General features: G+C 39.9%; 1 protein-coding gene across 2 annotated transcripts in view; it reads left to right on the top strand.

Moving 5' to 3' along the window:
• igsf21a (immunoglobin superfamily, member 21a) overlaps positions 1 to 24,513 on the top strand; it is a 178,943-nt gene extending 154,430 nt beyond the window's left edge. The window contains exons 6-10 of one of the 2 annotated variants that reach the window (XM_080460822.1): positions 5,755 to 6,235; positions 12,859 to 12,944; positions 15,422 to 15,614; positions 18,319 to 18,357; positions 23,740 to 24,513. In XM_080460822.1, the coding sequence (XP_080316948.1) occupies positions 5,755 to 6,235; positions 12,859 to 12,944; positions 15,422 to 15,614; positions 18,319 to 18,357; positions 23,740 to 23,816 (876 nt within the window). In that variant the 3' untranslated portion in view covers positions 23,817 to 24,513. Of the gene's footprint in view, positions 1 to 5,754; positions 6,236 to 12,858; positions 12,960 to 15,421; positions 15,615 to 18,318; positions 18,358 to 23,739 lie in introns of both variants that reach the window. The other variant, XM_080460821.1, reaches the window with a different exon arrangement.
• The last annotated feature ends 2,967 nt before the right edge of the window (positions 24,514 to 27,480 follow it).

The raw sequence follows: 27,480 nt of genomic DNA, 5'->3' as shown, positions 1-27,480 counted from the left end.
TTGAAGCAGTAACTAACAAAAGTGCCCACATCACTTTGTTAGAGGCAAGTCTTTATTGGAGACATGTATCATAGTGACAGACATCCTCTGTGCTTTGTTGGCAACTTTATTTCATGTGTACAAAATTAATCAGTGTTTGCTCTTGTATTTGAACACAATGAAAGAAGTGATGTTTTCTCTTATCTGAGCCTGTCAAACAGGGAAATGGGATTTTTTTTTTTATATATTTTTTTAAAGCAAATTAGTAGGTAGCTCAAAGGAAAAGAGACCAAGTCCGCAGTGATGACAGATGTCTTTTTAATTATGCATAGATTTTGAGATGAAACTGACTGATTCATAATAATGTGTGCAAAGAAACAGTGTCCTGGCGGCTCATTTAGTTGGATTATAAAGGGACCTTTTTCCACATCTATCTGCAATAAGCTGTGACGTGCCTTCAGAAATACAATGAAAATCCTTTTGAAGATGCAGTGTGAGGTCCTGGCCTTGCTCAGCCGCATTCAACTTGGATAAATAGCTTTAATAGTATGTCACATGTTCAGGGCAATGATTACATGTTTTTGGATCACAAACCTTAAACTATGGAGCAGTACAGTGAAAACTCTTATTATTATTTCATTGTGCTGTTTGTGTGCAGGTTTTTCAGCCAACGTGCTCTGTTAAAGAAAATCCATCCATCCGTCCGTCCGTCCGTCCGTCCATCCATCCATCCATCCATCCATCCATCCATCCATCCAAGCAGTGATTGATTCCTTCGGGTTATTACCATATCTCACATTTACCTCAAATCAATAAAACAATAGTACAGTATTATGTGACTGCAACTGTATAAAACTGCCTCTTGAGAATTGCCTAAAAAGACTTCATGGATTCTGCCGACCCGTCTTCTCAGGAGAGTCTTTTGAAAGCCGAGGAGCTCAGACAGGAAAAGCTCGGTCACCTTTAGATTTCAGTCTTGACTTCAGAGCCACCTGTAGTGATCCACTTGGGAATTTAAGACTGCGCACAGGGTACAAAGGAATCTCCATTTTTTGACAGTGCCAAATCTCTGTCAGCTCTGTAAATGATTATTATTTGTAGAAAATAATTTTCTTTTAAATTAATCATGAATGATGACCTTGGATTGTAGGAGAGGAAAAACCTTATTTCCATAAAGTTTAAATATGAGGTCCTTGTGCCTCAGAGTCATCTCATCACTTTTTTAATGTATGCAAAGTATCACAGAGGAAAAAAACCCCAATGAAATTGGGTAGCATGTATTTAACAATGGAAAAAAACAAAAATCCAATGGCACAATCGACGAGGGATTTAAAATTATGTTCATCAGTCATGAAAAATCTAATATATGTCTAATTTCTACAGTTTATGGCTTGGTTGATACTTCTGTCTGAAGCATTTCCTATTTTAAACGTGAGCTACTGGTAAGGCGAGGGGAAATGAAGAAGAGCAGAACTGCGGGATAATGACATAGAAATAAGACTTCCCTCTCTCCCTGCAGCTACATATCTGTCATTTCATTCATGTCTTTGATGAAACCTTCATTTGTTCCTTTTGTTATTCCTCAAGCAGACAGGTTGCAAAAAAATTCTATTTAGTCACGGTGGGATCACTGTGAATAGGTAAACTGATGCTTGATATTTTGCTGGAGGAAGCGCCACAATAAAGTATTATTTCCGACTCGTTATGAGGTGATGCGTCACCCTGTGCACGGCGTTGGGTCATATAGAGGTTTCATCTATATTTCTTTTATGCCAATAAATTAACTTGCCTGTTCATGTTGATGGAAACAAATCAGCTATCTAACGTTACTGAATTAATTCCCCGTTATAGTAGTCCCGAACAAACACAGGTGTTAATGTGTACCCACACCATTTTGTCCAACAAAAGCTACGGAACAGGTGCATGGATCTTTCTAATCCACACTGCTCTCCCTGCACCTGCTGTGATAATTAATGAGGTGTTTCAGTACACAGTGAAAGAGCGTCTTCTCTTTGCAAGATGTTGAGTAGCGGTAGGAGTTAGCGGCAGACGCAATGGGGTCATTGTGGATAAGGGTGATGCTTCTACTTCCCATTGTGCAATTAGATTTTAAGCTCTGGCTCAGCACATGCGGTAAACACAGATAAAGGGTGATGGATGCACCATGCATAGTAACATTTAAATGAGTAAAATAATGCTGTTTAAGGCTGTGGTCAGGCTTGGTGTGATTCCCTGGTTTACACCACAGCAAGAAAAGACAGACAAGATTGCAATGTAGTCCAAAGCACTTCATGTTCACACAGGCATTTTTCACAAAGGACCAAAGGGTGTAAACAAAGAGCACATCGGGTGCTTTTTTTGATGTATATTTTGTGACAGAACTTCCAATACTTCAAACACACAAGCTAAAGGCACTCATGGTTTTGTTTTTTGTTTTTTTGTGGTAGTCCTTCTACCAGCAGCGAGTATGTGTCACTGGCAGGAATTCCTCCATTGAGCAAAGAAATGTATATCTATTATAACCCCTTTCATTAGATGAGGTCACTTTTTACACCTTCCCAGTTCTATTCTTGTGAAATCACCTTTCGCTCTCATTTTAACTCCCTGACTCTCCTGCGATTGTTTCATTCGCTCTGTGCTGAGTTCCCCCCGCCCCCATTCTGACTGTTTGCCCCTGTGTGTCATTGTCCGCCTTCCCCCCCATGTATTTAAGCCCTCGTTTTACATGTCGTCCGTGCCAGTTCGTCCTGCGTGCCCCGTGAAGCAGGCCAGCCGTTATCCACAGTGACGTCCTTTCCTGAAGTCTGACATTTTGATTCCTGTCTGTTCTCTGTTTTTTTGGCCTTGTTACCTCTGCCTCTCTGGTCATCTGGTGCATCAGACCATGCCTGCCTGAGTTTGTTGTTTGAATTGTTAATAAACTTGATTACTTGATGTTGCATCCATCTCCAGTCATGCATTTGAGTTCTCTGGGAACAGCATTGCATTAATGTGTTTTATGAGGACAGTCCTGTTGCAACGTCCTGTTTCTGGTCTGTTAAGTTGTTTCTAGTTTGCGCCACATTTAGACATAAACCAGTGATGATGCTCGTTTGCAAGCGTTACACTTAAATATTTGTATGTGCATACTCGGGAAACCATAAGCAAAGATCACATTTCATTGTTGGGAGTGCAGTAAACTGGAAAAAAAATATAGCTACCAGTCTTTTAAAATATTTCTTTGTCATGGCTATGTATTTTGGATAATTGATGAATAAATGACTTAAGATTATACTGCCATGGCTATTTAAATGGTCATATTTGTAGAAGAAATATCATTCAAAGAAATTTTACTCCTCCCTTCTCATGAATAACTTCAGTGGTATCCTAAATTTTTTTACATTTTTTAAGCTGTTGAAATATGTTTCCTCATTAAAAAACAAACTGTTAAACTCAGTCAGTGCAATGAATTCTTGGCTTAGAAGCTTCATCTGCCATGTGATGAATTGATCAAAATGCAGATGTTTGACAAGGGTATTTGATTCTTGTTGAAAGGAGAATTGTCTATAAGTGTGTTAGATTGTGTGAAATTGTGAAGTACTTCTTTACTGAAGATGATTTACCTCCAATATGAGACACTTTCTTTAATGTAGAGGATTCAATATAGACCAAAACATTTGAATGCAGAGGTCTATTTTTTGCTACAAGAGTATGTAAACACTTATATGGTGTCACTATTATTACATATTTCTTATCAGATTATAGATAAGCATCACTGTTTCTCAACATTACTTAATGAAATTAGACAACTTGATAACAGGAAGAAAAAAAACTCCCATCGCTGCATTGGTGGTGTAGTACAAGTAGGTGGGGCCACAGAGCAATGTTACATAGAAATAGGTAGGAGCAACAGCTGAATGGCGTGTGTGTTTATTGTTTTTATGTATTTGTGTCTCAGACACCAGCTAACCTTGCTCACTGCCTTTGAGCAAAGGTACAAAGACCCATGTGGACACGCACCAGCCCGCCCTGATGAAGTCGGCTATAAATACTTTGCCGGAGCATCACGTCTCGTGTATAATGATGTCCGTGCTGGTAAACATAACCTCAGCCGCAAGAAGGCACACAGAGACAGCACCCATCAATCAGTAATCGAGAGTCAACGCTGCTCAAATAAAGGTTAAAGCGAATGTGACTCAGTAGACTTAGCCCACTCTAAAGTACATCTACCCATTTATAGACGCACTCTAAATAGATTATGGTACAAACTCTTCCAAAACTGTGTTTTTATCACTGGCTGCTACCATTCCTTGTATAAGTGCATTCCTTTGGTTTAATGTCAACCTCAGGAAAGACAGAACCACTTCTAAGATGGATATGTGTGGCCTTACATGATAAAGCAGCTGTAGTCCAGGGTCTCTATTGCCAATGAACCGGAGGAATCAGCTTCTTGAGACATCACATTAGTATGACGCTTGAATTATCTCCTCACGATGCCATGAGATGCAGCAACGTAATAATGATCCTCTGAGCTTCAGAATATTTTATTTTGATGACCAAATGTCCCCCAAAAGAGCTGTGGATTAAATTTTCCTTTCTTCATCAAAACAGAAAGAGGAACACAAAACAGCAATACCACAGGCAGCGACTATACAACCTTGTTCTGATGCTTAATATCTTGAGGTTATGTGCCGAAATGGGAACATAAATTCCCCGTCAAGAGATTAAGCACTCAGAGATGTTAATAGAGTCACGAAACAGTGAGGGATCTCCTGTAATATTCTGGGAAACACGTGTAAGTGGCAGGTTCAGCTCCTGGAAACAGCGACACACCAGATGAACTCCTGCTAAAACTATTTTAAAGCTGCACTCCAAAATATTTCTGTTCTGTTAGGAGAAATGGCACAGGGGTACAGTGTTCTCCAAACAGCGAGACCCTGGTTTGAATCCAGGCTGGGTAGATAATATTCCACATGTCATTACTCCAACCTTTTCCTTGTAACGTTATCATCGTCCACAAATGAAGGAAACATTAACTTTTACCAGAAAGGAGTTTTAAGAAAATGAACAACTGTGTTTATTACTTACCTGCCGAATACTGTAAGAACTTCAGCCACATATAAGTGAAGACACAAATAGTTGTATTTATGTCAGTATCAATCAGAAGGGTATTCATTCACATAACTTCCATCCTCAGGCCATCATCATGTCCACCTTCACTCTTCTCTAGGTGTCCTCTCCTCCTCAGAATACGTCCAAAATATCTCAACCTGGCCTCTCTCGCTTTATCTCTAAACCGCTCAACCTTACCTGTCCCCCTCATCTGTTTATTTCTCATCATGTCCATCCTGTTACTCCAAATTAAAATCTCAGCATCTCAGTTCGACACAAGAAGGGAGTGTCTCTCTCTCCTCACACCATTCAGGAGGCCAGGTTTATTTTCTTTGTCAACTTTGCCGTTCACTCTTTTTTTTCTCCTTCTGTCACATATCACATACTAACTTGTACTTCAGCGTGTGTACTCATTGCATCTTCAGCTTTTCACCTCCCACCCTTCTAAATCACACCGCACCATGAACAATCAACCTGAAGAATTACTGAAACAAGCCCAAATGAATAATTTAAAATGAAAATGAATTATTTTTCTTGCAAATGAAATATGCTTCTGTACCGTTGTGCTTAGGACTTTTTTTAATGTTCATATTAAGATCAATTTGAAGTGATTCAAAAGTAAATAAACGGTTTACCTATTGTTTCTCCGGTTTATTCTTGCCATCCCTCCTTTCTCTGTACCAGGTGTATTTCAAGCGTGATGGCGAGCTGATAGAGGTGATCTCCTACACGCACCCCTCCAGCATGGAGCAGGGCGGCGGCGCAGCAGGCGTGAGGGGAGCCAGGCCGCTCATCAGCAGGGACCTCGACGACACCAAGTTGCAGCGGTCCCTGTCCCTCCTGGACCCCGAGGGCCGGTCGGCCCACCTGTACACGGATAATCCCCAGCGTGTCCACACTCAGGGCCAGCAGGCCTCCGAGCCCAGCCCTGCCACGGAGGTCATTCCAGAGACAGTGGTGAGCCGGGAGTTCCCCCGCTGGGTGCACAGCACAGACCCTCTCTACTACTTCAGCCACACTCACGTCCCCCAGAGTGACGGCTCTGTAGTGGTGCAGGCCCGACTCACCTGGACCCTCAACCCCCAGCTGGATAATGATGCTCTATTCAGCTGCGAAGTCAAGCACCCAGCACTGTCCATGCCCATGCAGACAGAGGTCACTTTAGGTGAGTAGTGCACACACTTGCCCACGCCCCAAGCTAACATAGAGGGAATGCACTGTACATTGTCCCCGGGTGGGTTGCATCAACATTTCCCAGCATGCCTTCGACTTTTCCTGCTTTTGAAGAAAGCACGATTTAATGTTACATTTTCTAACTAGATATCATTTAAATAGGATTAAGACAGAGTGTATGCTATTTATGCCTTTCTGAAACAAATAAACACAAGAACGATGTGTTTTCCCTTGAAATGTCGTTGCGTAAACGACGCCTGAACAGTGGAAGGTGAAACTTTTATTTTGGTATGACGTTCTTTTGAGGATGCTGCTTTTCGCTTCCTTGAATTTAATTTTGGAAGGTCAACTCCTTGAACGTGACGCCAACATTAAAGCATCAAACCACCTGGACACACACACCCTTCTCTCATTTCTTCTCCCTCTAACTTTCCTTGCATCCCCTCTTGCCACACTTGGAAACCGCCTGGGCCCCCTTATGTCTCCCTTGCAAATGTACTCGGAATAACACTGATTTTCATTTGATGCCACTTAATTGTATTACAGCTGAGCAGATTGCGAGCTTAGTGCCGAATGCAAAACTCCAGGTGACTGACAGGGCAATTCATCGAGCTGTCTGTTACTAGATTGAGTTAACTCAGAAGCGTTATTGGATAAAGTCGCCTTGAATTAAAGAAGTCAAATGAAAATGTAGACACACTGACCAGGGTTACATCATTGAATAGACGATCTCAGGCGTGTTGCCCTTCGTGGAACTTCAATGAACGGCTCCTCTAAACTCTTTAGTGTCAAGCTTTAGTCAGTCAAACAGAAGAAAAGCCTCTGGATTTCAGTCTGTATTTCAAGGAGAAAAACACTATAGCGTTGGCGATTATGTGTTTATTCATCTGCAAACTATCAAAGCCGATGAAATAGCAAAACAGATAGCGAGTTCAGAAAACAGGCGTCTTACTTTGAAGGGAAAAGTTAGCATTTAAGTTTTAATATGGAGTGATCTCATAGAGACACACACATACTTTTTTGTTGTTTTTTTGTTCGTTTTTTTTTTTATCTAAAAACAAAGATGGCTTCTCACACGTCCAATTAACACTTCAAAGGCTATATGTTGGCATACAGTGCTCCTAGAAAGAAGCCACGCAATCCTGACACAGTAAACAGAGATATTATCTTCCTCAAGATTCTAACTGTGGTTGAAGGCTGCGAGATACTTTGAATGGATGGATTTGCTCGTGCATGTTTAATTGCTGCACTCACTGTCTTTTCATCAAATTATAAATGTGCACGTACTTTGGGGTTTTCTTTCTAAACGTTTGTCAGTTCAAGTAAATCTATGGAAATTAGTATTTTCATTAAATGTTTAACGTCTTTAATAGATATAAGGAAAAGTAGTCATTAAAAAAATATTACACGACCAAGACTTTATTCTATACACAAGCACAGATTCTATCGCCTTATATGTGGGCAGCCACTAACAAGGACGGCTTGACATATACAGTAACTGTCGTTATTAGTGTGACTCACTTCCACACTCCAGCCCTCTTTATTTGTCCAACTTGCAGCTTGAATTTATAAAGAAGCATTGTTTATTCATTGAAATAATTGGTTCTCCTCCCACGGTGACGAATTCTTGATTTCGTGAGATGCAATGGAGGCACGTAACCCTGTTCAACAGGTCAAACGCACACATTACTCATTAGTCCAAAGTTAATTTTCATTGGCTTCTCTTCAGATTCTTGCTGACAAAATTAGGTTTCTAGTTTACTTTTTTTCCACATTTCATGAGCCAAGCAGATCTACTGCCAGAATTCCTGTATGTATGTGGGTAAACAGGTTAAATCTACAGGGTTTCAATTAGTGAAGAAAGGCCCCTCCTTTCTGTTGTACTTGTTAAAAGGGTTTTCTGCTCAGGCTGTCTACAGAAACACTTTTTTTTTTTTTTTTTTTTTTAACAAAAAGCAAGAGCAGAAACTTTGAAAGAAGCAGACTCCTCTTATGCTTGTTTTCCTAAATCCAGTTATAAGTATATCTCTGGATGAAGTACTTGGTGAAAACATGTACAGGGAGAACATGAATCTCCACGCAGGACAGCTCATGTTCGAAACGATCGGGTGGTCTCATTGCGAGACAAGATCACCATCCTCCACTGCAACATGCCATTGGACCATGCCATGTATTGCATAGTTTTGTTCTCGCAAGTTAAATGTTATTTTGGTGGCAAAAATTATTACTAAAAGCATTATCGCATGAATAAATTAGAAAATGTATTTCGTAGGAAATGTTACAGAAAACAAGATAAATTCAGCTTGCACAGTGGTGTCGTGGTTTATATCCTCGTTTCATTTCAAGAATGTGTCCTGTTTGAGTCTGGGATGGGCTTGGGGATCTCTCTGTGCAGAGTTTGCATGTTCTCCCTGTGCATGTATGGATTTTCTCTGACGTCTCCAACTTTCCTTCCATAGTCCAGAAACATCGGTTTGAGATGAGTTGTTCTCACGATTGCCTGTAGGTGTGAATATCAAAGTGTGTGAATGTAGCCTTCTTTCATCAGCTGGGACCAGCTGAAGCCCACCGTTACCCTCAGTTGAATAAATCATAACAGTCGATGGATGAATAAAATATTTTGTTTGTTTTGAACTGTGTTTTTATCCATATTTAGGGGCCCGATAAAACTATTGCTGACAGAAAGTGGGACCGCCTCACAATAAAGTACACGGCGTGTCCCTTTGATGTATTTTTTTTAGATTTTGATGCATCTAATTGATTTTGATCCAGAGATGTATTTCCAATTTTTATATTTTATTAGAATGAGCTAATATTCCAAATAAAAAGCATACTTTGCCAGCATTGTCCGTTAAGACAGTTTTTCAAAGAATTCAGAGCCTAAAAAGCCTTTTGGCCCTTATTTAAAAACCAATTGTCGCAATCGGCATTGTCATTTTCTCAGGTGGGAATATATCTCATAGCAGAAAAGCGTCTTTTGAAGTGTAATAACTGTCACTGTCGTATCCCGAGTGAATAGAAATATAGTACATTGCATGCAAGAGGGAGACGGCAGTATCAGCTGAAGGTATAATGACAGGAGCTGTCTTCTCAAGACAAAGCATTGCAGCAAGGATTTTAACAGCTCTTTGCCTTTTTCACATGTTGTTGATAAAACAGATGACACACCCTGAGGGGAATGAGCCCTGTAAAACTCTTGCTAAATGTCAAAGGCGCTAATATTTTGACAAGCCTTTCCCCCACTGTGTTTGAAGTCATTAATTTATCGCTACCTTTGTTCTTTTAAAGAGATGGAAGGAGCTTCGCCAGTCATTTCGCCTTTTTTTTTTTTTTTTTTTTCGCACCAAACTAAAGAAAAGACAGAAAATGTGCATTTGTTGGTACTAATTAGAGCACACTTGGAATTCAAATCATTCGCAGACCTCTGGCTCGATCCATCATAGATGCTGATTTTCCTTTTCCTCAAAAAGAGCATATGGTTGTATTTTAAGTATATGTTGATTTGATTCATATTACTGACAAAATAGCCCTTAATTCTTTGAGCATTTCAACACCCTGCAGCTGTAATTGAATGTGACTGTAAAACAGCTCACCCAAGGATTCCTATCACTTACATACCCTATTCATTTATATTATGCAGCTGTAACTGGATAATTGCACTCGTGCACAGCCCTCTTGCTTCTCTCAGGTGTGTTTGGTCAGGAAATGAAAGGAAGATCTTTTTAGTGCTCATAAGTAATACATCTTTCAGAGATTTAATATCGCCACAGGAGACGGAGCGACAGTCTGACAATCGACTACTGTTGTATCACACCTCATGAATATTCATGCTCGACTCTGTGCAAGCCATACAAATGGAGCAGGAGCTGGTGCAGGGCCTTGGGATCCTTAAAGATGCGCTTCACTTCGATAAGATCTGCATCCGTGTTTTTCTGAATATCATTGAGGAACAGCACATCTCAATAATTGAAACTGCTTCTTTGTTTTGGTCTTAGGTGAGCTAAGGTGTTTATTATTCAGCATCATTAGACCGGCATCGCAACGCTCATTTCATACATTGTACAGCAGTGAGAAGATCTAGACGTCTTCATACCTTCCTCGTTTTCTATGCCAGACTGTGATAATCAAAGAGCAGATGCTCGGCGTCTGAGTGGTTCTTTGCATGTGTCTCTTGGTGTGTATTTTGGGGAATATCGATAGTGTATGCACGCATATATTCATATTTTAATGTTTAAATGTTAATATGCATGTGTGATGTGAAACTTCAAAAAAAAATCTTTGTTCGCTCATAAATTACAGCATTACCAAAATCCACATTTCATTTACTTAAGGTCATCTACATTAGTCTCTTACTACAACCAGTGGAAGACCGTACCACTGGCCCCTCATATAAGTAAATATGATTCTAGCACTTGTGTCGATCATATACACAAAAGATGTATTTGTGACTTTGTTTGGCTTATCTGACATTTTTATTCAGGTCTAATGAATAATGGGAATAAATACATTTCCATTCTATTTTCAGTGCAGTTTGGTTTGTCACAATGAAAAGAAGTGTGTATTGACTTCATTAAATCTTTCAATGTTATACTCAACAATCGTATGGAGATGATACATTTAAAAAATCACAATAATATTTGACCCTATTTAATTCTCTAAATTAAGTCTCTGGCAGCTTTTATGAGATTTATTGGTGGACCACCGAATCAGGGTCTGATTCCTTATCATCGAACAATCATGTGGTGTCTCTGACTTTTTAAATTTACTTTAATCTTTTGCTTCTTCAATCAAAAAGAGAGTCGTCCAGCTCATGCAGCTGGTTTTCTTCAACTCATCTACAGTCTGTTGTATAGCTGGGCCGACCTGTTGATGTTGGTGACTTACTATTAAAGCACATCTGATGTAAAGTCTGCAGTTGCTTTTATTTATTTATTTATTTTTTTTTACCTGGGGATTTGTTCATTTTTTGACTTCTAGTGAAGCGGTAACAGAAACAAGGCTTTAGATGACTGTCTCACGTGGCTGTGGCTCCTTTCCCCTGTGATGCCGTCACCCGAGAGAGACCGTGTCATGTCCATCTCATTGCGTGCTGCACAAATCAAAGGTGGTGACGTAGGGACACCAACTGCCACTGTTGGAGCAAATCCCAGAAATCGGCCATCATCTTCCCAGGCCATATGCCTTGTGAGCACTATGTGATGCCACAACACCAGTTGTATTTCAAAAACACCCCTCCATTAGTGTGTAGGAGTTGGAAAAATAGTGCTTCACACCGCCATGCCAAAACAAGCTTGTGAAATGCCACCCGTCTTCGGCATGAGATGGAACACTTCCTCATGTCAAACTGCTCACATTATGTCTTTGGTGAGTTTGCCAGTATAAATATGTGAATAATTTCCCTAAATCTTTAAAAAAAAAAGTTAGCCCTGCCAAACTTTGTTCCTGGATTTGGCACCAGTTTGTGCTGCTCTGCATTGATTTTTAGGACAAATGAATCAGTTTATACAGAATAACAAATTGTCAAGTGGTGCAGAAATACTCCCTGAAAATTTGAATATCTCCTCTTCCTCCCTTTTTGTGTCACTCCGATTTTCTCTAACCACTTCATGCAATTCAAATGCTGTTGCTTCTGTTTTACCAAAGAAGCCCTAAAGGAGATATTGTACATGCGACATGCTCAATCCTATTTACAGACATGACAGTGTAAGTCCTAATCCATTAGTCCAGCGCAGTCGTGCAGTCGATGACTGTCTAAGAAAAAGCTTTGATTCATTACACACAGTGGCAGTTTTTCTCCAGATTAATAGCTAAAAACTAAAGTAATCTCTCTGTTTATTTATTTAGTTTAAGTCATCAATAAAACAAGCGCCCACTGTCATTTTTATAAAGAGTTCACACCAAATTAACTATAAAGCTCGTGGGTGGACTTTTAGTGACATTACAGATTGGATGCCCTTAGTGTGAGTCTTATCACATGTGCTGCTCACTCCATTTGTTTAACATATGGAAGTGGACAGTGTGTGAAGCAGTTATCTTTAGGGGAATTGTTAATCATCACAAATCGTGCAGAACCCGCTTGCGCTGGCCCGACGCAGAGCGCTGTGCCGAAATGACTTACCTTTTTAGAACATTATGCAAATGATTCATTTTATCTCAACACCACATACACAGGACAATCACTGGCCCCTCATAATTTCATAATATTAGAAATAGCCTGAAACCCTCCCCTGCTTGCACCCCATTGTTTCAGAAGGTCCAAATGAAAGCCATCTGGGTGCTGCTGTCCACACCAAGACAAGGGAATTAGCTCTCCGAGTGTCCTTATCTCACTGCCTCCACACTCCACCCGTTGCACTCCCATTCTCCTATAGTAATGAGTATCTACCCAATTTAGTTCCTTTTCTCTCCAAAAGGGAATATATCCAGCACAGTCCTCTGGATGAAAGAACCTGCAGGTCCCCCGCCACCTCGCCTCATGACCTTAATTGACAGGAAATTGTATTTGTCTTTCTCCCTCTGCGGCAAAACAGGTGTCCGGCAGGATTTGTTCCCAATGCTTACTACGATGACCTTTTGTCCCTTTGTCTTTTTCTTCTTTTTTTTTCCATTTCCCAGCTGCTCCGAAGGGTCCCAAACTCTTCATGTCCCCCACTCGGGCAAAAGTGGGGGACACAGTGCGCATAACAGTGCAAGGATTCCAGGTAGGATCGCCTGGGGTAAGTGCATGCGGGTTTTGGAAAATATTGTGTTTTTGCAGTTTATAGCAGGAGATTAGTAATGCATGGACATGTAGGACTGTTTACTTTTCCTTTGTGACCTCTGTAGAGCACAGTGATAATAGCCTGATGTGTTAATTTGTGCCTATGAAGGGGGTCAAGCATGTGACCCACCCGCCTGTGGGATTGAATCGTAAAGTGTGAAATCTACATGGAAGACATGAACTACATTCTTTTTTTAATAAAGTAGCTGCTAAATGTAGGTTGTCTACTGCGGCTTGCTCATTTTTAGTGAAAAGTAGAAGTGAGAACAAAAGAATGAGATCATAAACATAACATCCAAATGTAGCCTGACGCTGCAGTGAACATTTTCTAGCAAGAGCACATTAGCATCAAATCCGTTCTGCCGGGGCAATTTAGTGAAAACACGCATGCTGAAGGACTCAAAATGTTAAAGCTTGGGACATGACAGGCTTCTGCTTTTGTTATTTGGAAGAAAATCACTGTGCCAAACAAAATGAGTTTACAATTTGTTAGGATATATTGTGTTATTCATCATAGGCTTGTAAATTTGCATAAATAGTCAATGTTTTCACAAAACACTTAAAAGTATTTGCACTAAACATCGAAAAAAAAGCAAAGTTTGTCATTTTTATTTGATCAGTTTTAGTGGTCCGGCCCAGTTAAGTAGAAAAATGCTATGGATGGACGGATGGACGGATGGATGGATGGATAATATAATTGCAGCAAGCAACAAACCACTGAGAAATGAATTAAATGCACAAGACATTCATTAATTTAAAAAAGTGTGTTCGGTGTCATCACTCTAACAGGCTGGCAACCACACCGGCCATTGTCGTTTCTGCTGCTGTCAGTTGCCCCGTGATCCCAATAACTGAGATTGTCTTTGTGCCGCTATCATATCCTGCCAAAAGGAAAAGGAAAAAAATAAAAATTTGAAAATTAAACCTATCCCTGGTGTGAATGGCCCCTAGATAGTCCATGTCTCTTTGACAGGATTGACACTTTGAAGCCAGGCAGCTGGAGGCAGTCAGGTGAAGAGAACAGGGTTAATCCTGATATATAACATGCAAATGGACCCCCGTACAAATCTCCTTTGTTACTTCCCAGTCACTGAATCATGAACTCATAGAAATCCTAAGTCAGATTCTGTTTGATTTTTTTTTTTGTTCACACTTTTATGAGACAAAATGAATATGCGGTATTGTTGTTGGCTTAGTGCACTGAGCTATGGACTGCACAGATTTCTACATGTGTTTATGTCTGCTCAGTGACCTTGGGAATCTTTTAAACCATTCCTTTGCACAGGCTTGAGATGGGGTATTATAAACACTGTGGCATGCAGCCATTCGAGCCATTCGGGCCCTTCGGCAGCACAGGCATCAGTGCGTGCAGATTGATCAGAAAGCAAATTTCCCTTATACTTCACTGGACCTAGGCTTTAGGGTTTCACAAGTAGATAAGGTTGTGTGCCAAGACTGATCATTTTGCCTCCCACCTTTCTGATATAATAAGATACTCCCCTCTGGAATTTATTATCAAATTTCATATTGCAGTGTGACTTCTACCATGAGGTCCTTTCCTTGTTGCTTTAGGCATGTTTCATTAAATTATTACTGAATAAAGTGTCTCAGTATAGGTCACTTTAAGTTCTCCAAGGGCATTTTTATACCAAGCACTAAATATATATATATATATATAACTGTGAAACTGTGAAGCATTTTCTTTTTGTTTTCCTTTATTTTTGTTATATCCCTTTTCTGTTTCTTCTCCTTTCTTTGTATTATGTCTCTTGCCGTATGTGAATCTGAACATCTGATAGGAAGCATTGCCAAACTGCTCTCTGGATGCACGGATACTCCTGCAGTTGCATAAAACTGAAATGTTGGCTTAGTTATGATTCACTCCACTTGATGAATTTAACCAAATAAGCCACCTCCTCCTGAGTTTCTGTGCTTTTGAATAATCAATCAAACTGAGCCACACTTACTTTGTTAATGCTGTTGTGCCACGCAAAGTACCTAGGTTTTGCACTTTTTCATTCAATTTAGACCAGTTCAGACCTCCAAGCGCTTCTGCTTAATATGTAGACATAGATTTTTGAAACGTCTCATTATATATCTTTTTTCGAGAACCTGTGATGTCCCAGTGGTGTGATTTTTATGTTTTCATCTGACAAGGCTTCAGAGCTGGAACCCCTACCCAGGCAAAACTGTTGTAAAGTGAAGTGTTGATTATTAATGCATGTTGTTAACTTGCAGTTGCATTAAGGGGAAATTGGACTTTGTATTATTCATGTATGCTTTGCTATTAATCTCTTGGCTGAGACTTGCAGATTTTCTCCGCACTGCCCTTTCAACCCCTTCCTATATTTTCTCTCTCTCTCTCTCTCCCTCTCTTTCCCTCTCTCTCTATTTTTCTCCTTTGCCCTATCTTGATAGAATGAGGTTTTCCCTGAGCCACTTTTCACCTGGACACGAGTTGGGGGTCGCCTGCTGGACGGCAGCACGGAGCGGGAAGGGAAGGAGCTGATTCTGGAGAGAGTGCCGGCTGAGCTCAACGGCTCCATGTATCGCTGCACGGCCCAGAATCCTTTGGGCTCCACAGATACACACACTCGCCTCATAGTCTTTGGTATGTACGCTTAGCTCGATAGCACGGTCTCACCCCGGTCTGAAAACCATTGCAGTTGAATTGAATAGCGTTCAAATTCAATTTAATATTTAGGAGACAATGAATATGAACCAATGTTGTCACTGTACAACTTTGTTTCTCAAGTATTATCTGGAACACTTATACAATTACACATTTGAATGTCTCTGAATATTGCATAATTTCACAAAAGTCATTCCTACAGTATCTTTGGAACGTACTTTTGAGATTTATGTGTCCGCCTTTAGGTATGAATCATTAATGCAGCTAAGTGTGTGATTAATAAGAGATTGTATCCCTAATTGGCTCAACAACGCATTCCTTTTTAAAGCAGCACTTAGACAGAATAACTATTCTCCAGCAAGGGATTTGGTGACTATTTCATTAATGGCATGTCTTAATGCTGTTCTCATTTAAACACACCAGAAAAAAAGGCATCAGAGCTTCATGATGAAATCGAAAAGTACTTTAATGTAGATGGCAGTAGAAAAGCACACAGACTAACATGTTCATTGGAAGTTGAAAGTAATTCATTTACAGGTGTTGATGTGGGAGCTGGTTTGCTTACAGGCTCTATTAATCGCTGTGTGTCCTGCTCCTCTGCTTCTGTTTGCTCTGGACACACTTGCGAGACCTGGGAAGAGCTAATCTTGGCTTCATCAGGCAGAGTTTTAATCAAATGCCCTTTGTTGAAGCTAAATGTACATGAAGATATTGTGATATTTTGCACTTTTTTTTTATTGACTCAATCTCTGAATACACCCTCAATACCTTCCCCCCCAAAAAAAATCAATCATAGTCAACTCAAAGTCATTTTGAGTCGAGCATGACAGTATTAGAAAAACATATTTTTCTGTCATACATGTACAATATGATGAAAGATCTCATTGGGATTTGTTTGTGTGGTTGACAAGAGCGAAGCTTTGACGATGGTCCTCAAGGGTTCAGCTACAAAATGAAACTCATCCTGCAGATTGTATGGGAACTCGGCTCGTCTCTCTCCATGCCCTCATTTCTCAATGATTGTCTCTCAGCAGAGCAATCAATCACTCCTGCATGCCATATGCAAAATATCATGCGAGCGTGCATGCAGCTCTATCAGTAATGGCTTTGTAATGTTTAGATAGAGCCATGCCAGACATATGTTTGAAAGCCTGTACAGGTATAAAGATAATAGCATCAACGTTACACATTCCTTGTGTGATAACGGCTTTTATCACTAGACAGTAAAACAAGCGGGACGAATTCACAGAAATGGGTGGAAGGCACATACATGCACTTGAGACACTGGAGTGTAATCTTGACATCGTTTTTGTACTTGATCAACTCTGTAACAATGGATATCTGTCTTTTTATACTTCCATCTGGCTGAAACACTCCTTCGAACGGGGTTTAAAGTATGTCACAAATGTACAAATTACTGGGCGGGTCTAACAAGAACACACTTTAGGGGGAAAGTGCCACTTCAGAGAGGCTTTACCCTGGGAGACATTTTGCTAGGAAGTGTGATAATGTCTATTTAACACCCTGATGCATCCTCAGGTGTCATCGGCTATGTGCCTAGTATGGCCCATCTGTCTACCTGCTTCTTGTAGATTGCTTCCACTCACGCTTAGGGGAAGTAAATGGTGATTAAGTGACCTTGGCACCATCCCTTGTGGCCGTGAGATGAGGCACTTCTCTCCTCTGCTGGGTGTTAAGAGATAGAAGCATTTGTAGACTCACTAGGCCAAGTGTTCACTATACATAATCAGAAATAATACAGCTTTGTAACTACTTGGTATGGAGACTCTCCGCCGATGAAAAGCAGCGTTCAGGGTTTGATGATGTTCATCTTTAGCCACCCTCAGTGATAATAACCTCGGAGATTACGGTGGAGTGAGTCAGCAGAAGGGAGGGAGCGGGCAGTGACACACACACACACACACACACACACACACACACACACACACACACACACACACACACACACACACACACACACACACACACACAGACAGTCTCCCAAACTGCAAACACATGCAGCGACACACAGATATGTATGCTTATGCAAATTTGCAGGGGCAGGCAAACACGAGTGTGCATATGGAGAGTGCACACACTAATTTCTCTGGGCCTCTCAGAGGAGCTGCTGTGTTAATGTGGCTGAATCGAAACCAGTAAAGTTTCACACTGTGCTGTATATGTAGCTTCCACCTGCTCATATACAGTCTTGAAGCCAAAAATAGCTCACAAAGTGGATTTTAAGAGGTGTTCATAATATTCTCCAGCCCCACTTCCTCCCTCTCTTGCAATTACTCTATCCCTGTGAGAATGTTTGAAAAAAACATTGTCAGAGTGTATTGAGCAGGTTAGATGACAGTGCTTCTTATTAAAGGTGGAGCCAGTTTCTTGAATCCTTCTACTCAGACTGACCACAGCTGCAGTTCCGCTGTTTCACTGCTGCTAAGAGTGTCCTGGTTGTCCTGTTGCGTTGCTCTGTGCTCCCAGATCCATTAACAACCCGAGTCTTTTTCATAAGGGGTATGCCATTTAGCATGTACTTCAAGAACTACGGAGTTCAGCTTCATTAGAAAGCCACAAACCGTGTCAGAGATGACTATTTTATCCTTCTTATGTTTGTAATTCTCAAAGCAGTTCACCCTGCTTTTATATAATCACTCTGTGTCGTCTGCCTTTTCAACAGAAAATCCAAGCATGATGAAAAACACGCAGAATCAGAACAGTAAGTATTTCAGCTGTGGAGTTGACAGGCTTTGAGTGTGCTCTCAATACAACACATTTCTTAAATCCTCCTGTATCAGTTCGTCATCATCATCATCATCATCATCATATTTCCCGAAACTCTCTATGGTATGAGAACGAAATCTTGACGGTGCAGTCTGTTTAGTCGGAGTCTGTGTGCAGGATTCTGCCGCTCGTCAAAGAGGCGAATTCTTCGGGAGACAGTGGTTTCATCATTTGTACTATTGACAGGTGGAGGGTTTTTGAGTCGGTCCTGAATGCTTTGCCGCACATAGACTGCATGAGAATGAATCACTCAGGATTAATCTTCGCCGACGTTCAGTCGCAGCGAGCTGCAGCCTCCTACCATTGACTAACCGTGCCTGTCACTTTTGGTCGTCTGCAAGATTATTGGTGTTTCGTATGTGCAGCGGTGGCTCATTTGCGGCTTGTGAGATTATCATATGTAAAGATGAGGGATTGTCACAAGAAGCCGCAGGGCTGTGACAACAACCTTCCTATCTCTCCCTGTAACCGCCTCTCTCCATCTCTTTCTACTCGAATCTCCCGGTCTCTTTCCACTTTCTGACTTTTGTACTCACTTTCTTTCTCTTTCCCCGTGCCAGCAGCTTGTGCTCCTTCATCTTTTTGTATTTGCTCTTTATCGCCTTCCTTCTTCCTCACTTGTGCTGTTTATCCTCCTTTCATCATATTCATGTTTCCCACTTTTCCTTTTTAGCATAACTCTCAATCCCTGATTTCAAGGCAGATTTTCTCTCCTTGAGGCCTCACACAGTGTGTAGATTATGCTGTAATTAAAAAAAAAAAGACACAGCTTCCACTTTCAACTAAATAGTCTGAATTTAGAGTTTGGAGAGACTTTCAAGAGGTTCGAGATACCCCAAGAACGAAATCTAACCTGACCCCATAGAAAAAAACAAGTATTTGATACAGAACTAGTCACAATATTATCGAAGAGAAGTTAATTTTGAAGGATTGTGAATGCAAAGTAAACACATATAGTCTTACTACTGACACATTAAAGATGTGCGTTCTATACTTGTGAAATAATGTTTTTATATTTACATCCTTTTGACTATTTGTTGAGTACATTGCATTGTTCAGTAATGTCTGTAATATTATTCACTATTTGGAGCGTCGAAAATAATATTTCAACGTAAATAAAAACAAATGATTATACACTTTCTATTGTACTTGTTTTCTAATTAAATTGATACGTATTTAATAATTTTGAATACAGGAAAACATGTACTTGTTTTTAACATGTGTGCATGAGTTTATATATAAGCAACATTCATTTCAAGTAAATTATAACAGGCTGTCTGGATGATTTATGATAATTGTGAAGTTATTTATCAATGCTATCTTTACCATTGTTTTTTGATTTATTTTGAGAATGTGTAGTGAATATTTTTAATTCAAGTTACAATTTGAAGGCTGCAATTTATCTTTCCTATGATGATTTTTCTCATACGATGCTTCTTATGACCTCAAAATATTTAAATGGTAAATTTCCAATGCATCCGACTAGTCTCAGAAGTCGATTCAAATTGGGGTTTCGCCAAGCATATGTTTAGATATGAACAGCATTGTTGTCTGACGTGGGCTTGCCTTGCTTCCTGGTCCCTTACCTCAGAACCGCCACCTCATTTGTCTCATTTCCTCGGCCACCATCTTCTTTTTCAGTCTCTCGTTATTTTGCCATTTGTTTTCCTCCTTCTCTTTCCCTTCTCTGCTAGTCATATCTTAGGGATGCAAATCAGAGAATGCAAATGCTATGGTAAGCATAGGAGCAGGTGTGTCACAGCAAGGACAGAATGAGGTCAGCGTGGACGTGCAGACAAGCCTCGCCTGCAAGTCAAATTAGTGTACGCTGCAGCCCCGAGAGGTCACCAAACACGTGCCCCAGCTTAAAGCCTGAGAATACTGGATTCTTGGTCTGGTGCGAGCAAGAAGGACCATTTCTGTCAGTCATCCACACCATAGCAGACAAGAGACATACAACTTCCCATGGGGGACTTACATTCATTCATCTCTGTCACAGTTCCAGTCCCCCACACAGCTTGTCAAGTGGCACTGTATGGCAATGAACTGAATTTAACAGATGAGTGAAAACTGAGGACAAAAATGTGACATGTTTTCTGCCACATAATACTGTACCTGTCAGGCTCTGGGCTGGTGCAACTGTCAAAGTTTGCGGGTGTCACCTTATTGTGGGCAATGCAGCCTCTTGTCTGGGACACTGAGATGTATGACCGTAAAGCAAAAAATTCATTGCAGCTAATAAAGTCTCAGAGCATGGACATTCCATTTACAGACAGGGGGAAAAAAAAAAAAAAGCAGGAAAAAAAAAAAGCAAGAGCCAGAGGCTGAATTCAAGTAATCTGCATTTTTGCACAGATATATTACATCTGTCATCTTCCACAGTGTCATGCAAAATTTAAATGTAAATCCTCTTTTCGAATAGAGGTCAAATCAGTAACAGGAACCAGACTGGGAGACACAGAAAGGAGAAATGTCATGGAAAGCTTGTAAAGTCAGTTAATTTGACTGAAATCCTTTAGAACATTAAAACATCAGAATTTTGTTTTCAGCTGGCATTTTGATCCAGTACATCTGAGGTAAAATAATCCTTTATTAATACAAAATTTAAAAAAACATGCTCTCACAGAAAATCACTCAGTTGTTGGGGGGGAAAAAACCCAAAAAACAGGTTGGCAGAAATGCACTGAGGTCTGAGCCAAAAACTGAAGGCAAACAGATGGCTTGGCGACTTGCATCTATGATTGTAGACTGGAAAGGGGACATCAGATGATGATCTTATGGTTGGCTGAGCCCATTACCAAACGAGATGAAATACTTATTGAGAAGATCCAGTTGTTATTGTCTAATGTTGTGTGACCTGCGAGAGCAGACTGGAATACAATGTATGGGAAGTATCGGATTACATAGTTTCACTGTGATTTCGATTCATTAAAAGGAAAAAAAAAAAAAAAAAAAAAGGTCATCATGAAAGCTTGATTAATTTAAACAGTCGTGCCAAGCATATGATCCAGCTGTATGAGATCCAGCTCGTAATAATACATTCAACATCCGTCAGCACACGGAGCGTTCATGCTCAATGGGCTGCGTTCGCTGACAGGTTTAACCAGATAAAAATTATGATTCCCCATGTCACCACACCCTAATGTGGCCAGCCTCGTGCTGACATCGTGATCGGCCGCGGTCGTGGCGTGGGCCAGACAAACTATTGGTTGTGTCAGCAAAGACACACCCACAGTCAGTGATGACTTTGTCTCCCTCAGCAGCTTCAGTCCCACTGTCCTCTCAGTAAGACGTCCACAGGGGAGCTCAAAAACAATAACAGCAAAAAGCCGCTGTATTTACTGATCTCCCTTCTGAAATATGGTATCCTGCTGACAGCCTTGAAATGACTTGTACACACATAAAGTAAATAAAGAAATGAGGGGAGGGTTCACTCCGCATGGCGTCGTTTTATGTGAGGATTTTTCAAACATTGGGAAACAAAGAATGTCTTTGTATTTTACTAAACTGCACCAAAAGTCACATGGGGACTTAATTTTTCACGTCGGTGCAGCGGTACTACTGTATATCATTATCGGTGCACTTCAAAGCGCCACACGGAGAAGACTCCTGTTAGTGGAAGCAGTGTAGACAGAAAAGGTTGTATTGCTTTCGTACAAAGAACGTCAGCATAATCAAGTCACTTTGCAGCTACTATCAGAACTAGTCGACCCTTTCAAACCTGCAGGACGTGATCTGCAAGTGATTTGCGTGACAGTAATTTAAGGCGAACCAAGTTGTACCAATGAAGCGATCTAAAACAGAGTAATATTTCATATTTTGGAGCCAAAGTGACACTATTCAGCCACTCAAGTCTCTGACTAAAAGCGTCTTTCGATCTTTGACCTTCACAAAAGCTTCCGGTTGTTTCTCCCAGGCTCCTGCTGGAGTTTTGTCCCTGTCTCTTATGCAAAAACACACAAAGAAAATTTGTGTTCCACATGCTGCCGTGTTTTCTTTAAATAATGATCAGATTCAAATCCAGGGATTAGGAAGGCCACTTGAGGATCTTCCAGGAAATTAAAAATAAATAAATAAATAAATAAAAGCTTTGACAGACTTTCATTTATTGATTAATGGATGAAATTAATCGACGGCTCGAAGTTAAGATCAGTTTTATCAGGTCCCGAAAACACCTTTTTCTTCCACTTCTATGCGTCCAATTTTTCTTTTTCATCTTCTTTTTCTACCTCCTCATCTTGTTGCTTTATATCGTCTTCGTGTTTTATGTCTTCTCCTTCTTTGTCCTCTTGCTGATCTACGACATGTTTTTCTTCTCCTCCGTCTTCATCTTGCTCATTTATCTTTGTTATGTTTGCCGCACAGTTTGATGAAATTATCAGCTTTCGTGATCTAGCAAATTGTCACTGAGTCCCTCAGCACTTTATTCCATTCAGCCTTAATTTAGGAGCCTCGCATACAAGGAGGGGCATCAAATCATCAGCATCATGCTGGGTTTTAATCATTTTATTTATAATACTCTACACCTGAAAATGATGGGCTTCCTCATTGATTTACAAATTTTTTTTAATTCAAGTGTATTTTCTTTTGTTTTGTTTTTTTTGTTTTTTTTTAAATTATGGCTCATTATCACAGAAACATGAATCCATATCTCTTGGTTCGGTTCTCTTTATTCTAACTGCTCTTCTGATGACTTAAAATCTCAGGTGTACACAGAGGAATTGTCTAATTGTTTGTCTATGAACAACAACTCCACCAGAAGTAGACAATTTACCTTAGTGTGAGAATATAGTACAGTCATGCATAAAGGTATATTTATTTTAATTACCGCATGTAAAATCATTAGGCAATCAAGTCTGTGTGTAATCAGCGCTATGTAATGCATGAAATTGGAATTGACATTGTTACGAGTTGTCATAGCTGTCAAGGGCAACTTTCTTTTCTTATGCATGTTTATTTTATCATTGTTATCATTGAATTACACCATAAAGTACTAAGACTGCTTCAAAGTGTCTCACAAATTACTTCACAAATACGCCTTGAAAAACATTTTCTACCATTTAAGCTTATTGAACGCTGTACAAATGCACTGTAATTTTCTTAGTATTTTCCTACTGAAAAAATCCCAAGTTATTTCACAAAGTTAGTTGCGTTGCATGTGAGAGGCATTTTTAAGTCACAAAAACTGTGATTAATCTACCACAACACCGTTTCAGCGATACAATGTGCTGTAATGATTTATTTTTTATTTTTTTTAAAGGAAGTTTGTCAGGTTTTGTGATGGATTTTTTCTTTTTTTTTTCCTTGGTGTTTGTAGATGAAGCTCCTCGCATGGACGTGCTCGGACTGACGTGGATGGCGCTTGTCCTCACAGTGACAGTGGAACTGACGTGAAACCTCTCATCCAAGACACTTTCACTCACTCAAACACACACACACACACACACACACACACACACACACACACACACACACACACGCACACTTGCCCTTCTTACATAAAATTTGCATATATGTACAAACAGACACACACGCACACTTTCCACACGAGTACAAGCCTTCTCCAGTCATCAGACCCTCCATACGTCAGTTGATCAGGAAACAGTGCCACCTCATGATGGCGCCTCACTGTTTTTGTAACAAAATAATAACCGATAATGATATCAAAAGAACAACGTGATGAACATGACGGTAACCACCTCCTATATAGCCCTGCCCAGTTACACTTTTTTTTGGTTTGTTTTTTTGTTTCTTGTCCCACGTCTGCCTGTTGATCAATAAAATCAGTTGATTTAAAATGGAAAAGAGAAAAGCATTTGGATCTTATTTTGATGAGTCAAAATGTCGTTGGTGTTGACTGAAATGTGAAAAAAAAGGGAACTGGCTTTGACTGTGGCACTCTTATCAACCACACCCCCTCCACCCATCTGTTACGTGTCCTGGGACACACCCGATTAGCTACACTACTAAAACCACTGGAGAACAAATACAAGATGCGGCTCCAAGAGAACCTTCTTTTTTTATTACTATACAAGTTTGTTTGTTTTTTCTGATGGCTTGGAATGTACAAGAGGATTTAAATGCATTAAGTAACAAAAAAAAAAAAAAAAAAAAAAACAATCTCATTTTTGAGTGTATTTTGTGTACATCAGTGTAAATAATGAAAATAATTAAAGAGGTTATATGGGATATGGTGAGGGTTGGTTGCTGCAATAGTTGGGAGTTTACACTTCTCCACCTTTGTTTGTACTTCATTCAACAATGTTTTCAGAGGTAATTCCTGGCTGAAAAGACGCAAACATTTACAGCCTTTCTGTTTTTCATTTGGGCCTTTTATATCTATATGGCAGGTGTCCAAGGAGGGAGTTTTAAAAAAAAAAAATTCTAACATATGTCTGCTGTTTTGGGGTTGTGGTGCATGTGACGTTTGAAGATTCTTCCTGCGTTTGGTGTGTTGCAATTGACAGCACTGCAACTCATTGTCACTGGCCTGTAATCCAGTTATTTACTTGTGACATACTATCTTAAGTGACCTACATTGTGTACAAAACGTAACCCAGACATTTACAGTACTTGCAGGATCATTTTAGCCGCCATTCCAGGGAGGAGTTCACCTGAGGCAGCTTGTGTAAACAGGGTTGTTGCATTTGTTTCATTTCACCTGTATTAAAATGGAGAGATGATAAAACTCAAAAGCCTTGACTTTAATTAAAAACAGTATTCAACATCTTTAGCTGTTAGACGTGCATCTTTCTTTTCTTTCATGCTGTATACATGAAATGTGCATACACTTTGCAATTAAGATGATTCCGGGTTTTTGGTTTTTACAATCTAATTTGATATTAATTCTACCATAGCAGGGAAATTGAAGACAGTCCAACTGTGCGAAAAGACATTTTATTCATTCTCAACTCGGGACTATCAAAAGTTACTTTGCTCCACATTTTTGTGACGGTATTGATCCTGACCCAGCTTTTGAAGGAGATTCTGACCTTGCCATTAACCCGTCGCAGTTTTTACTCTTTTAGAGAAGCGTAGCTTAATGCAGAGTAATCCTGCATTTTTTGGACTTCACAAGAATTGCAATTTAAGCTATTCTAAGGACACAACATGTATTAAGGGATTAAGGTTTAAACCAGGTGGCAGGTAAGAGGAAAGATCTCTAAAGCTTAGTTGAATAGAAAGGATAGACCCATCCGTTTGGGATATCAGCTCACCTTGCCAAGGTACAATCCATATTCTTTCATTCTGGAAATGAGAACTGCAGAGCACAAATATTAACAGTCATATGCACTTTGAATTTTTATTTTTATTTTCTGATGAGGGAAGCAGAGGGCACACTTTCCTGCCCACACCGTATAATATTATACTTCAGCTATCACTGTATTTGTATTCAAAAGAGTAGCATTCTGCATTTATCAATCACAATCAAGGAAGGAAAATTGGTTTATCTTGCGAAGATACAAATGCAATTACCCAGAAAGAAATACTTAATATTCAATCATATTTATTACGTTAGTCTCCTTATTTAGGTTTATCTGTGAAATTGATGGATATGATTTCTGCCAATATTTGATTGTGATTTTATGTGTGATTTCTTTAACTTCTCTAACAAATCTACATGATATTATTTTATTAGATTCAAAAACTTCTTGGCCCAACATGCTTCTCATTTCTTTAGTTTTTGCAGAAAAAAAAAAGTGAAAACATCTTTTTTTTTTTAAGGTTTTTTTGTATTTTTTATGGCTTTTCTACCTTTTTTTTTTTTTTTTTTTTTTTGCTCAGTCACTTGGCGCAGACCCATCCTGGTTAGCAAAAGCATGTGGAGGTGAAACTGCCTCCACACAACAAAAACCACTGTTGACTATCGTGTTTTTTCTCAGCAGTGTTTTGAATCGTTTTTGAAGCTGGGAGCAATGGGGAGGATAATAAGCTGCCTCTATAGTCCATTGGTGAATTATTCAGGAGCCAACCATGCTTTCAGAATCCGGCTTCTTGTTTGTTGTCTGCAGGCTTGACTATCAGATGACCAAACAGCACTCATGTCAACGTGGACACATGACACGCCCTCTGTACAAGTCTCCATGTGATGCATCTTTATAACCCTTCACAAAGCGCTGTTAAAATAAACACTGTTTTGTTGTTGACCGCAGCCTCGCTCTAGGTTATTATCAGCAATACAAATGACAACATTGGCGGCAGGAACTGAGTGGCATGGCTCCCGAGTGACAAAAATGCATGTCTGTGTCTCAGCAGAGCATATGAAAATGATTAGCACTGTCAGGTTTCTCTGTCGAGAATCTTCCCCTCGCATGTGTTTTCATTCTTCAGGGGATTAGCTGTATGGTTCCATGTGTTTATAATGCCATGCCACTGCTATTCAACTGTCTGATAGCAATCTTCAGCTCCTCTTTAGAAAGTGTAATTTAAGCATCTGTGCTGGCACAGAAAAGGACCTTTGATCCGTGGCATGGCTGTGCAAACAGATGTATCCTGGTTATTAAGCTTTTGATGAATGTCACCTATCATTACTCTCCACCCTTTTTTTTTTTCTTTTTCTTTCAAAGCTGTGCACTGCTGCTGCAGCTTTTGACATATACTGTTGTAAGAGGAGGGTCGTTATAATATTTTTAGCAACTTTACAGAAAATGAAATAACATTGTGGTCTGAATCAGATCAGTTTATGTAAAAACCAACAAATATTTCCTCAGTCCGACCAAATGATTATGATTTATTCAAGAAATTATTGAACAAGGTTCATAGAGTTTGGATAGTCATGAGAGAAGGTAGGATCACTGAACAAACTGCATAACCAAATATTGGTCTTTGGGGCATTTACATATGATGTGTATAGTCATTGAAACTGCATCTGACTTGCCACAGGTGGTGCATGAAAAGTGCTCCGCCTCTACACAGGCAGGGATGCAAATAGCAGCCCGAGAGCTATCGTTTTACACTTGATCCTTTGGGCCAAGAGGCGCAGTCATCAGATCACAGCGGCTCTTTTACAATGAAAACGAGACAGTGGCTGTCACCTGAGGAGCAGTGAAAATACCAT

Source organism: Lipophrys pholis (assembly GCF_963383615.2).
Source record: "Lipophrys pholis genome assembly, chromosome: 4".
In the NCBI taxonomy this organism is placed as follows: domain Eukaryota; kingdom Metazoa; phylum Chordata; class Actinopteri; order Blenniiformes; family Blenniidae; genus Lipophrys; species Lipophrys pholis.
Note: the sequence above shows the minus strand (reverse complement) of the source record. Positions and strands in the feature narration are given on the sequence as shown.